This window comes from Malania oleifera, chromosome 6 (genome assembly GCF_029873635.1).
Source record: "Malania oleifera isolate guangnan ecotype guangnan chromosome 6, ASM2987363v1, whole genome shotgun sequence".
Taxonomy (NCBI): Eukaryota; Viridiplantae; Streptophyta; class Magnoliopsida; order Santalales; family Ximeniaceae; genus Malania; species Malania oleifera.
Genome location: NC_080422.1, coordinates 108,986,548 through 109,001,389, shown reverse-complemented (window position 1 = coordinate 109,001,389; position 14,842 = coordinate 108,986,548). Strand labels below are relative to the sequence as shown.

General features: G+C 39.9%; 1 protein-coding gene across 4 annotated transcripts in view; it reads right to left on the bottom strand.

Annotated features, from left to right (window-relative positions):
• Positions 1 to 14,842, bottom strand: part of LOC131157916 (dicer-like protein 4) — a 190,065-nt gene that overhangs the window by 59,494 nt on the left and 115,729 nt on the right. For all 4 annotated transcript variants that reach the window (XM_058112378.1, XM_058112379.1, XM_058112380.1 and 1 more), the window contains one exon: positions 503 to 712. In XM_058112378.1, coding sequence (XP_057968361.1) covers positions 503 to 712 — 210 coding nt within the window. The remainder of the gene's footprint in view (positions 1 to 502; positions 713 to 14,842) is intronic.

The following is a 14,842-nucleotide window of genomic DNA, read 5'->3' as shown; positions in this document are numbered from 1 at the left end:
TTCAATGATTATGATGAAAACTGCATTACCTCGATGGGTAGATGTTGTTTAGGGTTTGGGCATATGCTATACTGTACATGATTATGAAAACGACTTTAGGGCTTTACATTTTTTAGGATCATCGCTTTGCTACCATGTTGAGAAGAAGAAAGAGAGTAAAGGAATGCGATGTAATGTGAAAACCCAGCTAGTGATAGGTCTCTCTCCCTTTTTAGGGCTTTACATAAATCATAATGACCCATCATATCCTTACTAATTCACACCAACAAACATACAATGAATACACACTACCTTGTAACAGTAACCTAAAAAATTTAGATTGAAAACCTTGTTTCTAAACAGAGAACTTATTCCAAAAAAAATCTAAGGAAAAATAAAACACTGAAAACAAAGTAGAAAAGTAGACATGAAGAGCAAGTAAAATTATACAACACCAATATTTTTCAAAATATATGAAGAGCTATAAATTAGCCATTCTAAATAATCAAAATTGACTACTTACTTGTATCTTGTGCACAATAGCAAGCTGGAACAAATTGGAATTATTTACAATCTTTGAACGCTTCTTAGTCAGTTGTCCTTCATCAATTGCAGTATGTTGAAGAAACATATGCCTGCCAACTGCAAACTTGAGGAAAGCATCACCCAGAACTTCAAGCCTTTCAAGAGATATGCGCTCATTGCATCGCTCTGTTGTGAGTGCTTCAAGAATCTAATATACAGTTAAACAGCAATCATTAGCAAAGCAGGTTCAAGCAGATACCAATAACCAGAAAAAAAAAAATAGCAGCAGAACTTTAGAATTACAATATGGACATAGCTTAACTCAATGCTCAAAGAAGAACCTCCTTCTCAAAAAACCCCAAGAAAAGAGTGTTAGACGAGAATGTGATTTTGGAAATTAGGTGGCATAAGAAGGGGTGTTTTTGTCCCCCACGACTTATTGTTATTAAATATTAATACATATATATAAAGAGTACAGACCTTCACACACCCGATGCCTTTGAAATAGAAGATCAAGAGAGAGAGATGATGAAGACACAAGGTCTCCCTATCAGCGTGACTGTCTCAACCCTTCGAGCAATCGAGCATGGCAGCCTTCTCCCTCATGTCTCCTCCTAGCCCCCTTCTAAGCCTCCCTCGCCATTGTTTGTCCACCTTGTTCGCAAACCCTTGCTTCAACTCTACATATCTTCGTCATCCAGTTTCCTTTGACAACCTTGATGAATTCAAGCTGAATACAAACGATGTAAGAGACCCTGTGACGATCATATCCCTTTCTATGACTTTAGACTTCTAACCTTGATCACTTGTCTCAACTAAAACTCCCTCCCCAATGCCATGCGACGATAATTTCCTTTCCTTGAAGGTTGTTAAGACCTTCCCAATCCTTTGTGACGAATTCTTGATATTCTCAGTCACCTGATAGGTTGGGAGCAAAACCCTAGCATTGCATAACTTGCTTTTTGTCATTCTACTGTTCTCTCTGGTCCTCTCTTATCCTTCCCTCTTGACTTTTTTGGATTGCTTAAGGCCATTGAAGGTGCTTGAATCAAGGATGAGCGAGTTTGCTTCCCTCAGAATTGAGAGAGAAGTATTCTTAGTGGTTCGGCCAGACTTTGCGAGTTATTGTTTTATAGAATATGTTGGGAAATTCGTCTTGTTTATTGTGTTGGTGAAGGAAGAACTGGTTTGGATCCTGAAGATGTTGCGAGTGATTTGCAAGGCTAATGTAGGGAATATAGAGAGCCAACAAGAACAAGATTCAGCAGGGCCAGGACTAGTGTGGGTTTGAAGCTCCGTGAAAATGGTAGGGTTAGATACATATACCTGGCGAAAGGCAACAAGTTTCTATCCGTTGTTCACATTCTAGAGGTGGTTCAGAAAAAAGGGGTGGAGGGCACTGCTCGAAGCCTTGCTAATTTTTTTTGTCGACCATCGTTGCACTTCCTACTAAGAGAGTCGGCCGAAGGTGTTTGGACTACAGTTCATTGACCATCAGTTCAGAGGCAAACATTGAGAGGAGAAGTGTGTTCCAGAGACTTTTGCTATATTCATCCTTTGCCGATGTAATTAGAAGAAGCCCTAATCTGAGGACGGATTTAGAAATGGTAACCTTGCACAATCATAGGGGCTGTACTGAGCAGAGAAATATGAAATCCATTTGGGTTATTAAGGAAAAAGGCCCAAATTATGAGTGCCTAAATTAAGAACTGCAACATACTAGGCCTGGTTACGAAAGGGCTGAATGATTACTAAAGAATCAAGAAGAAGTGGTTGGGCTGAGTTTAGAGGAGTGTCCACTTTCAGGGGAACCTATGACAGAGTGCATTGAGAAAGAGGATGCGAAATTTGGCAAACAAGTTGATATAGTAGTAGCCGATCATGTTTAGTCGACGAACTTGAATGCTAAAGGGGATATGGAAGAGGGCTCAATGTTCGATTCTAATGAGGAGATGGGCAGCATGTTCGAGTCTGAGAAGGATCTTCTAGTTGATCAAATGAGAGCTGAATTCGAGGATGAAGGATTGTTTCAGTTGTTCAAAAATCTTGATGAAGAGCTAGAAGAGGGTGATGCTAACAAGGAGAACCCGGAATCGAGTTTGCTGCAAATGGAGTGTTAGTCCTCACTTGAACTTAGATCAGTAGGTACAAATTTTTCTAAGTGCAATTGTGACCATGTGAATGTTTTAAATGTTGTGGGAAACTTGCCTTTTGGCCTTGGCCATGGGCTTAGTCCCTACCTTGTTTCTGAGCCAATCGTTCATTGTTGTGATGTTTTTTTTTTTTTTTGGGGGGGGGGGGGGGGAAGGGGGGAGAATCTTGCTGGGAAAACAAATCTTCTTTCGGGGAACTTGGTATATCTTAGAGTAGTAAAGGCATCCTGCGCATCCCTATTAAACCTACACCTTCTTCGATAACTTTTAGCCACAATGATGATTTTTCGAAGGGGGAGGGTCTTGACCTTAGCTCTAAGGGAGGCGAGAGAGACTGTCTTGAATTGCAACAACTCCTCAAAGATATGGGTTTGGAGTTGGTTGACCTGGTTAGTAAAGTGGTTAGGTTGGGTTTGAATACTAGGACATATGAGAGAAGAAAGAAGAAAGTCCAGAAGGAGTTAAATAACTTGGTGTTATGGATCAATTATGCGGGTGGGAAAGGAGTTGGGAAGGGTGGTAAGCACATTAGATAATGAAGATGGTCAATTGGAATGAGAGAGGATTAGGGAATCTGATGAATAGGAGTTTGATTAAGGAGGTATTGGATAAGAGCTCCCCCAATATTGTAGTTATTTAGGAAACAAAATTGGAATTGATAGATGGGGGATTGGTGAAGACTATTTGAGGGGGGTGTTGTAGGGAATGCAAATTTTTGCCTTCAGGAAGTGCATCAGAAGGCATCCTTATTTTATGGGATTTGTGCTTTATTTCAAAAGTGGATACCTTGACAGGGTTTTTTTCTCTGTCGATTTTATTTGAATTTAAAGGGAGGGGTCAATGGTGGGTCTCTTTAGTCTATGGTCCTTCTAGGCCTACTTTGAGGAACTCATTTTGGGAAGATCTTAGCTCTATTTTTGGCTTTTTCTCCCCTAGGTGGATCATGGGCGGTGATTTCAATGCGGTTAGATTTCCCAAAGAGAAGAAAAGGGGGAGTACAACCACCATGAGTATGCTCAAGTTTGATTCTTTAATTATGGATTGCGAGTTGAGATCTTCCATTGGAAAATACTTTGTTCACTTGATCTTTTTTTTTTGGGGGGGGGGGGGGGGGGGAGAGGCTAGAGCGGTAGCTAGTAGATTGGATAGATTTTTGTTCTGCAATGAGTGGGAGAATGAGTTTCCTAATCTATCTCATACAACTTTTCATAGGATAACTTCCAACCAGCTCCCTATTTTGCTAGTCTAGTAAGGTGTCATGGGGTCCTACACCTTTTAGGTTTAAGAAGTGGCTTAACTGTGCAACTTTTAAGCCTTTGCTTAGGAATTCGTGGGGAGAGGATATGGAGAGGGGTTGGGGTGGGTTTAGATTTATGAGGAAGTTTAGAAGGGCGAAGGAAAAACTAAAAGCTTGGAACAAGTTTGGTTAGGCTAAGAAAATCTAGTATTTTGAGTGAATTGGCGGGTCTTGATAGAAAGGAGGAAGGGGTAATGTTTTCAGACACCGAGGAGGCTAGAAGAGTATCTGTTAAAAACTAGTTGGAAGAGGTGATCTTTTAGGAAACGAGGAGTTGGAGAGAAAAAACAAGATTTAAGTGGGTGAAAGATGGTGATTGTAATTCCTCTTTTTTCCATAGTTTAGCCAATGGAAGTAAGAGGAAGAATTGATTAGGGAGCTGGAGTTGGGGTATAGGAGTACTACTGATCAACATCTGATATTTTTGTATTTAGAGGATAGTCTTAAGAGATCTATGATTGAGGGTTTAGATTGGGGTTTATCTCTATTGATCAATTGCTTTGGTTTGAGAGGCCTTCTGATGAGGTAGTGAGGGAGGTGGTTTTCGGGATGGGTAGAGATAAGGCTCTAGGTCCGGATGGGTTTAACATGACATGGGAGAAAGTTAAGGCTCATTTGATGAAAGATTTCAATGATTTTTATGGGAATGAGATTTTAAGCAAGAGTATCAACTCTTAACTTTATTGCTTTAGTGCCTAAGAAAGCTAGATCTTTAAAGGTCAAGGACCTTAAACCTATTAGCAATGTCTCTAGTGTGCATAAGATTAACACTAAAGTCTTAGCTAATAGGTTGAGTGTGGTGCTTAATGATTCTATTTCTAGAGCCGAGGGTGCTTTTGTGTGTTTTTTTTTGGGGGGGGAGGGGGGGGGGGCAAATAGTAAGTGCTGTCCCAATGGCTAATGTGGTGGTGGAGGGCATCCATAGGGATAAGAAGGGGGTGTTTGTTTTTAAAGTAGATGAGAAATCTTATGATAGAGTGAGTCGGAGTTTCCTAGATAAGGTCTTTGTGAAGAAGGGTTTTGGGAGCGATGCTGTAGGTGGATTAGGGGCGGCCAATCTAATGTGCGGTTTTTAGTTATTGTTATTGGTGAACCTAAATCTTGATTATTGCTTCAAGAGGCATTACACAAGGTGACCCATTATCCCTTTTTCTTTTCGTACTCATAGTTGATGTTTTAAGTAGGATGGTGGATAAGGCGGTCAATAGAGATTGGTAAAGGATTAGGTCTGGGGAATGAGGAGGTGGTAGTCTCTTAGCTTCAATTTGTTGATGATACCATTTTCTTTCTTGATGACCATAATCTTTTATTTAGAAAAATTTGGGTATTCTTATTTCTTAATGTTTTTGAGAGAGTTTTCGGACTTAAGATTGATATGCGAAAAAGTGGTTTAGCAGCTCTACATATCCCTGATGAGGGAATCAGAGTTTGGGCAGCAGATGCGGGGTTATTCGAATAGCCCCTAACTTATTTAGGGGTTCATTGTCAATTGGATTGAATACCTCTCTCTGTGAGGGTTCTCGTATTATATAGCAAATAGAAACGTTAGTTACAAGGCTAAAAATCAGCAATTACAGCCATCTAGGAGATTAATTAAGGCAATTACAATTAGCCTATTAATTACAGAATATCAACTACAATTAGCCTACTAATCACAGATTATTTACAGCAACAACATAAAATCATGCCAAAATTAGAGAGACTAATTATGACACCGCATCTAACTGACATACCCCCTCAAATTGATGTTGGCCGATCAAGAAGCATCAATTTGCCCACAAGTAACTGATGGCACTACCGTGTCATAGCCTTCGTGAAGACATTAGCTATCTGAAGGTGAGTAGAAACATGAGGCAGAGATATAATCCAAGTGTCCAAGGCTGCTTGAATATAATGACAGTCTACTTCAATGTGCTTTGTACGCTCATGATAAATAGGATTAGCAGCTATTTGAATGGCACTATTAGTATCAGCATGAAGAGGAGTAGAATCAGATTGAGAAAAACCAAGCTCAGCCAGAAGCCCACGAAGCCAGACAATCTCAGAACATGCAGCAAACATTGCCCGGTATTTGGATTCAGTAAAGGATTTAGAAACATGAGCTTGTTTCTTACTTTTCCAAGAGATAAAAAAAATACCAAGAAACATGCACCAATCCGTGACAGACTACTGAGTATCAGGACATCCAGTCCAGTCCGCATCACTATAAGTGACAAAGCGAAGCAGAGAGCCAGTTGGAAAGAACAACCCACAGCTAGGTGACCCCCAAAGATATCGAATAGTACAGCGAACAACAGCTAAATGAAGGCGGCGGGGAGTTTGCATAAACTGACTAACTTGTTGGACAGCGAAGGGAATAATAGGTTGAGTAATAGTCGGAACATAGTGGGATTAGAAAGAAGATCACCCTCCTCACTTCGATATTTCACATTGACATCCATAGGAGTATCCACTGAAGGAGAATCCTGAAGACCGGCTAGGCCAATCAAATCCTAGGTATATTTGCTTTGATTCAAGAATATACCTGAAAAATCCGTGTGCACTTCCAAACCCAAAAAATACGTAAGAGGACCAAGATCTTTCATATGAAAAGAAGCCTGAAGATTCTGCTTAAGATGATCAATCAAGTTGGAGTTGGTGCCGGTAATGACAATATCATCCACATATACAAGTAAGAGAACAAAACCAGTCGGAGTCTTGCATAGAATCAAAGAAGAGTCATATTGGCTTTGAACAAAGGAGAGACAAAGCAAAGTAGACCTGAATTTTTCAAACCACGCTTGGGGAGCCTGTTTTAAGCCATAGAGAGATCGCTTCAGCTTACATACTACGGAAGACGGAGAAGAAAACAAACTTGGAGGAGGACTCATGTAAATATCCGCTTTGAGATCACCATGAAGAAAAGCATTTTTTACGTCCATCTGGTGAAGTGACCAGCCTTGGGAGGCGGCAATTGAAAGAATCGTACGCACTGTAGTCATCTTCACCACAGGAGCAAATGTCTCCTTATAGTCCACCCCACATTCTTGCCTATTCCCATGTCCAACTAAGCGTTCCTTGTACCTATCTAGAGTCCCATCAGAGCAGAGCTTAACCGAGAAAACTCATTTACAACCAATGGCTTTAACAGTAGAGGGGCAAGGAACAATATCCTAGGTATGATTGTCTTGGAGAGCCTAAAGTTCCTTATCCATTGCTTTTCACCAACAACCTCTGAAAAGCATGTAGGAATGGAAATAGACGACAAAAGTAGTGTTAAAAGAAGTGTGGTAATCATCATACCGATCATGAGGACGTGATACCCGGTTAGATGGTCGATGAGTAGGCTCAGGAGGCATGGGAGAACTAATCGGACCTGTCTCGGATGTCATGTCAGTCTCAGGAGAAGTCGTCGGAACAGTTTCAAATGAAGGGTTAGTCTCGAGAAGAGGCAAAGTTAGTTGACGTCGAGTATACATAAGTCCGGGTTTGAATTGGTAAGGAAGAGATGGCAATTCATCAAAACAAGGTCGAATACTAATGTCAGGCAACGACTCAACATGTGTAGGAAAGAAACATTGATTCTTAAGGAAAACAACATTACGAGATATACAAAATTTGTTAGCACATGAATCATAATAAACATAACCTTTGTGGGAAATACTATAATCCATAAAGGCACATTTAACAGACTGAGCAAAGAGTTTGTGACGTTCATGATGGGGTAAATGAACAAAGCAAACACATCCAAACGTATGCAGATTAAGATAGCTAGGATGCTGATGGTACAAACGGTTATAAAGAGAATCAAAATTCAAGACCTGAGAGGGCAGTCTATTAATTAAGTAAACTTCAGTAGATAATGCCTCAACCCAGAATTTACACGGGACAGATGATTCAAGCAATAAAATGCGAACAACATCCAAGAGGTGTTAGTTCTTTCGTTCCACCACCTCATTTTGCTGAGAAGTATGAAAACAAGAACGCTGAGAGACAATTCCTTTGTGAGGTAAGAAGTCATGAAACTCGTGAAACATGTACTCTCCACCAGAATCATACCCCAGCATATTAATACATGTAGAAAGTTGGTTCTCAATATATGCGACAAAGTTATGAAAAACAAATAAGACCTCAGATTTGGCCTGAAGAAAATAGACCCAAGTATACCGACTGAAATCATCTATGAATGTCACAAAATATTTATATCGAGCATGAGAAATTATAGGAGAAATGCCTTACACATCACTATGCACAATATCAAAGCATTTTGCAGCACAACTACCATGAGAAGGAAACGACAGAGTCTTACTCGTACTAAGTTTGCATACAGAACAATCAAATGATAAGGGTTTAGAAACATGTTCTTTATTGCCTAACAAACCATAATTTAACATACGAGACAACATAACAGAGTTTGGATGGCCCAAACGATCATGCCATACTTCACTCGGAGCATTAATTGTCATACAAGCCAAAGATAAACTACTAGGAATAGAAAACTGCAGCAGAAAGAGTCTGCCAAGTTTAGGCCCCTTCGCGAGTATCTTCCCCGACACTTGATCTTGCACAAGACAACCATCACGAGAAAAATGGGCATCATAGTTTTTCTCAACCAACTGGCCAACCGAAATAAGATTTTTAGACAGTACAGGAGATACATAAACATCTTTGAATGAAGGATTGATATTTCCTATTTCATTAATAGCTAAATGACTCCCATTAGCCACCTGAATTTGTGACGAACCATGATATGGACAAACATTGCACAATGCATTAGATGATTTGGTCATATGATTGGATGCAGCAAAATCAATAAGCCAAGACTTATGCGAAGTATTACCTTGAAGCCCCAAGGTGGAAAAAGCTGACATGATCATTTGCTGGACCATTTCGGAAGTAAGACTAGAGGATCCAGCGGCAAACGAAGAAGCTGAGGACATCCCTGGAGCAAAAGAATTGTTCAGTGTAAACTGATAAGCAGTGGCGTGACAATTTGGAGGCCGAGTGGGACATTCTCTGACAAAGTGGCCCTGTTTCTTACAACAGTTGCACAATTTCTCTGCACAGTTGGTGGCAATATGACCATACACCTTGCAGCCGAAACACTAGACCTCGCGCATATCCTTACCCTTCCCTCTCTCGTAGGCTCCATAGGCAACGAGATTCAAGTTAGCATCCTGCTGGATCTCAGCTTGTGTGAGAAAGCGCTGCTCCTTGCAAAGTAATTCTCCAAAACGAACATCCAAAGATGGTGAAGGATCTTGGTTCATTAAATTTGAGCGAGTAGCCTCAAATTTATGGCGCAATTTCACTAGAAATTGATCTCTTTTGCTCGGTTCATGAATAGCTTGAAAAACAAAGATAGTTGCAGCAGGTACCTTCGCATAAACCACATAAGAAAAATCTCCCCAAAAATTCTGAAAACCAAAAAAATACTCCTGAATGAAGAGATTGCCTTCAAGGTAACTATCTATCTCATATTCGAACATAAATCGACGTGTAGTATTATCTTGGTGATAAACTTTCAGCAAGTACTCCAACATAGTCTTTGCAGTCTTATAGGCCCTCAAATTAAGCACAATAAGAGGATCAACCAACCCTAAAATCCAGGACATCACACGTGCATCTTTGACCTTCCACTTGGCAAACTCCTTAGGCTCCATAGGAGCTGGATCACTACCATCAATCTGGCCCCACAATTCTTTCCCTGTAACAAATAAACGAAACTGGAATTCCCAGGAAGAGTAATTTTTTCCAATAAAACGCACCCCAAAGGAATCACTAGAAGACATGATGAAACCCAACAAAAAATTGAATCACAAAAAATAAAACCTGATTCACGTGTTGTAGAAATCCTGAGTGTCTTGGAGTGATTTAGGGGACATTTATGCAAAAGATTGTCTATTATTAAGAGAGATTATTTTAGGAGATTGTTTCCATTTTTAGCATACCCTATTGTATTATAAGTGTAATGTATCGGCTTGTACAAAATATTATTCAAGAAATATAGACAACCTATTCTGATTTCATGGTATTAGAGCTAGGGTTTCTATAATCCTAGTTAACGATGGCAGAAGGAGCCATCAACAGCAGAGGGTTGAGCACCTCTAAAGCTCTCGACGGCGAGACTGAAGCCACCTCCACCTTGAATTGAAATGGGCAAGATAGCTCGTCCTTCCCACTCTTGATGGAGAGACTGAATGGAAAAAATTTCCGTGAATGGGCTCAGTCAATCAAACTCGTGATTGACGACAAAGGAAAGTTAGGCTACCTGACCGATGAGAAGAAGAAGCCCGCCTCAACCGATGCTGCAGCTCTGCAGAAGTGGAAGTCCGAGAACTCCATGGTGACTGTGTGACAGGTGAACCCCATGAAACCTTCAATAGGCAAGACGTATCTGTTCCTACTGACGGCGAAGGATGTTTGGGATGCTATCCGAGAGACATACTCAGACGTTGAAAGCTACTCTCAAATCTTTGAGATCAAAACTCGGCCATGGCAGATGCTGCAAGGAGGAAGAGAAGTCATAGACCACAATGGAGATATGAATCTCTCGTAAGAACTCGACCTGAGCACTGAGGAAGAATGGGAATGCCCTAGAGACAGTGTCCAATACAAGAAAAGACTCGAGAATGAACAAGTCTCCAAATTTCTGGCCGTACTCAACCGAGAATTGGACAAGTTGCGAGGGAGGATTCTCGGCCAACGTCCTCTACCTTCAACTTGGGAAGTTTTCTTGGAGGGGAGGCAAGAGGAGAATCGTCGCAAGGTGATGTTGAAGGAGCTGATTCTGATCGAAAATAATGGGCCCGAAATGTCTGCCCTCATTTTAAGAGGAACTACTGTTGGGACAAGCCAAAAAATGCAGAAAGGAAGACCTTGGTGTGAGCACTGCCACAAGCCGGGCCACTCAAAAGATAATAGCTGGGAAATACATGGGAAGCCCGAAAATTGGAAGCCGAGACAGAATCCAAAAAATCGTGGCTACCAAGCTACTATTGGTAACCCAGCCGAGAAACCACAAGGTGAGAAAAATAATAATTTCACATAAAGTGGCGCATTCAGTCCATAACAATTGGAGCAACTCAATAAAATGTTCTCTACCATTCAAGCATTGGGTCAGTCTTCCACAAGTATTCCTTTTGGTTCTTTAGCCCACCAAGGTAGTTTTTTGACAGCCTTAAATGCCATCTCTCATTACAAATCACCATAGATAATTGATTCTGGTGTCTCTGATCATATGACCGATTCCTATTATCTATTCTCATCCTATTCACCTTGAGCTGGAAATATGAAAGTTAAAATTGCAGAATGATCACTCTCATCTGTTGCAGGCAAAGGGAGTATTCAAATCTCTGACTCAATAACTCTAGAATCTATCCAACACGTCCCTAGGCTGTCTTGCAATTTGTTATCCATTAGCCAGTTGACAAAAAATTCCAATTGCTATGCTAAATTCGTTTCCTCTCACTGTGTTTTTCAGGACCTATCATCGGGGAAGGCGATTGGCAGTGCTAAGTAGTGTGAGGGATTCTACTACTTTGAGGAGGCGAATATGAGTGAACAATGTCAAACTGCTATTAGTGATTCTGCATCTGTTTCTAGAGATATTGAAATTTTGTTATGGCATTTTAGGATGGGTCATCCAAATTTTTAATACTTAAGACATTTATTTCCTCCCATTCGTTCAAATAAGACATCTTCTAATTTTCAGTGTAAGATTTGTGAACTTGCAAAACACCATTGTAATTCCTTTCCAAAATCCATATACAAACCATCCAAACCTTTTACTATTATTCACAGTGATTTATGGGGGCTCTCACGCCCTCTTAATCACATTCGCACGAAATGGTTTGTTACTTTTATTGATGATCACACTCGTATTTGTTGGGTTTACTTGTTGAAAGATAAAACTAAAGTTCATTCTATTTTTATGAATTTCCACTCCATGATTCAAATACAATTCAAAGCTCACATTCAAATCTTGCGTATTGATAATGGTACTAAATATTTCAATAATATCACGAAAAATTATCTTCAAGGAAATGGAATCATCCATCAAAGTTCCTGTGTGGATATGCCTCAACAAAATGGGGTTGCCGAACGCAAAAATAGGCATATTCTTGAACTAGCTCGGGCATTGATGTTCACTACAAATATGAAAAAATATTTTTGGGGCGATGCCATTTTAACAGCTACATATATGATTAATGGAATGCCTTAGTCGAGTTCTTTCTTTTGCCACTCCTCTCCAAAAATTCCAAGTTTGGGTGTACTGCATTTGTACATGTTCATGCTCACAATAGGGATAAATTGGAACCTTGTGCCATTAAGAGCATTTTTATTGGTTACTCTCCTACTCAGAAAGGCCACAAATGTTATGATTATGTCACAAAAAAATTGTTTGCTAGCCTTGATGTCACGTTCTTTGAAACCACACCTTACTTCCAAAAGCCCTCTCTTCAAGGGGAGAATTGTAGTGAAGATCGGTTCTTTGATTTCTGTGTTGATGAATCTGTGCTATATATTGAGTCTGTCAACACCACTACATCATTCCCTAATTTGTCATGTACAAAAGACCACTTAAACTCAGTGGAAGATGTAGAAAAACAAAATAACAAGGAGATACTTGTTTACTCAAGGAAGCCAAAATCAAAGAACGAGAAGAATCTCATACCTGAGGCACCAAGAGAGTTGAAATCGGTAATAGCTCCGAGCAACCATGAGTCCATGCCCAATCCCGATTAGGTAATAAATCCAAATGGACATGAACTTCCTTCTGATAAGTCTACACCTGATGACATCAATTTACCCATTGCTCTTAGAAAACAAACTAGGTCATGTACTCTCTATCCCTAGTCAAAATAAATGTCTTATAAAACTCTATCTATAGGGTGTCGTGCTTTTACCTCTAACCTTGACAGGGTAAAAATTCCAAAGAATATCCACGAAGCCTTGGAGATTCCTGAATGGAGGGAAGCCACCATGGAGGAAATGCGGGCTCTGGAAAAGAATGAAACTTGGGATGTTATGAATTTGCCGAGAGGGAAGAAACCAGTAGGTTGCAAATGGGTCTTCACGGTGAAATATAGAGCTGTGATGGGACAGTGGAATGGTATAAAGCTTATCTTGTTGCAAAAAGTATTGACTACACGGAGATATTTGCACCAGTGGCAAAATTTAATACAGTTTGGGTTCTCCTGTCTTTGGTAGCCAACTTGGATTGGCAACTTCAGCAACTCAACATTAAGAATGTATTTCTAAATGGCGAGTTAGAAGAAGAAGTCTACATGACGATACCACCAGGTTTTAGTAAGAAAGGTGAAGAAAACAGAGTATGTGTTGACCTTATAGGTCATATCCCTGTTTTGATTATGACAAATACTCAGGTATTTAATGTTTGCCGAGTTGATGTGCAGGTTTATCTTGGCGGTATCATATGATGGCACTCGGAGACCCTTGGAGGAAAATGACGACCTTGAAGACCCTAGTTATAATTTAATTATTGTATTTCTTTGATGTAAAGGGTCTGTAATAGTAATTAGGGCTTATGGCTTGTAATAATTGCATGCATCACCTACTTGATTTATTATGTAAGCTCAAACAAACCATAAACCAAAATGACCTTACAATGTTCGGTCGACCGACACCGGACTTTTTCGGTGTCTCTATTTTGGACAAAAATAACCTTAGGACACTCACCTTTGCACTTGCATGTATTAGGCACTTGAATAGGGTGAATGTGTATTGAAACCAGACCGAAATGCACACTTGGTGCACTTTCGATCGACCGAATCAAGCATTTCATTCTGCCCTAGTCGACCGAAACCTTCCTGGGTCAAAAGTTTGACCATCTGGTCGACCGAACTAGGTAGTTCAAAAAGCCCTGATTGACCGAAACCTCCCTAGGTCAAAAGTTTGACCATCTGGTCGACCGAACCAGGTAGTTCAAAAAGCCCTAGTCGACCGAAACCTCCCTGGGTAAAAAATTTGACCATCTGATCGACCGACCCTTTTTGTACTCCAACTACCTGGTCAACCAGAGGGTCATCGGGAGAAATCCCAAAGGTCTGGTCGACCGAACCAGCCAGTTCAGAATGGCCTGGTCGACCGAACCTCGAAAAATTGAGAAATCGCCCTCTCCTGGTCGACCGAACACTTAGTTCAAAATTTCCCTGGTCGACCGAACCATATAAGATATGGTTGACTGAAACATTTCTGGTCGATCGGACCTCTTGGGTTGCCCTGATTTTTACTGCAATTAAATATTTTTTAAATAAGGTTAAAATATTTAAAAGGTCATTTATCTTTTCTAATTATTCCAAGTGTGTCCCCAACGGTCATATTTTGTGGGGTATCTATATATATCCCCTCATTTGGGATAATTAGTATGGGATTAAAAATATTGATTAAGAGAAATTCTCTGAAAATCCCAAAACCTATAATACTCATATCCAATCCCCATTCACTCATGCTTACCTTCTTCGATTTCTTAAATCCTCTGTAAGTTGATTGAGTGTTTATATTAATAGGTTTGCTCTCCCATTCATATTTGATTGATTTATTTTCATTGAGAGCTAAACCTAAGTATTCTTAGGAGACTTTGTTAATAAGTCTATCCTAAGAAGACTTTCATTTGATCTTTTAAGATTGCAACTTCATTGCAACATCTTGAGAAGATTGTATTTGTCTTTGGTTGCAAAATATATTCAAAATACTTTGAAATATCCAGTGTGCTTTATCTTGATAAATCTTTGAAGAGATATTTGTTCATGTGAGAAAAATCTTTGTTACAATATTCATTGATTTATATCTTTAGTTGAATACAAAGATCAAACTCTTTTTGCAAACCAAACTTATACATTGCTAGAGCTTCATATATATATTGTTTGGTTGATATCTTTGTTTG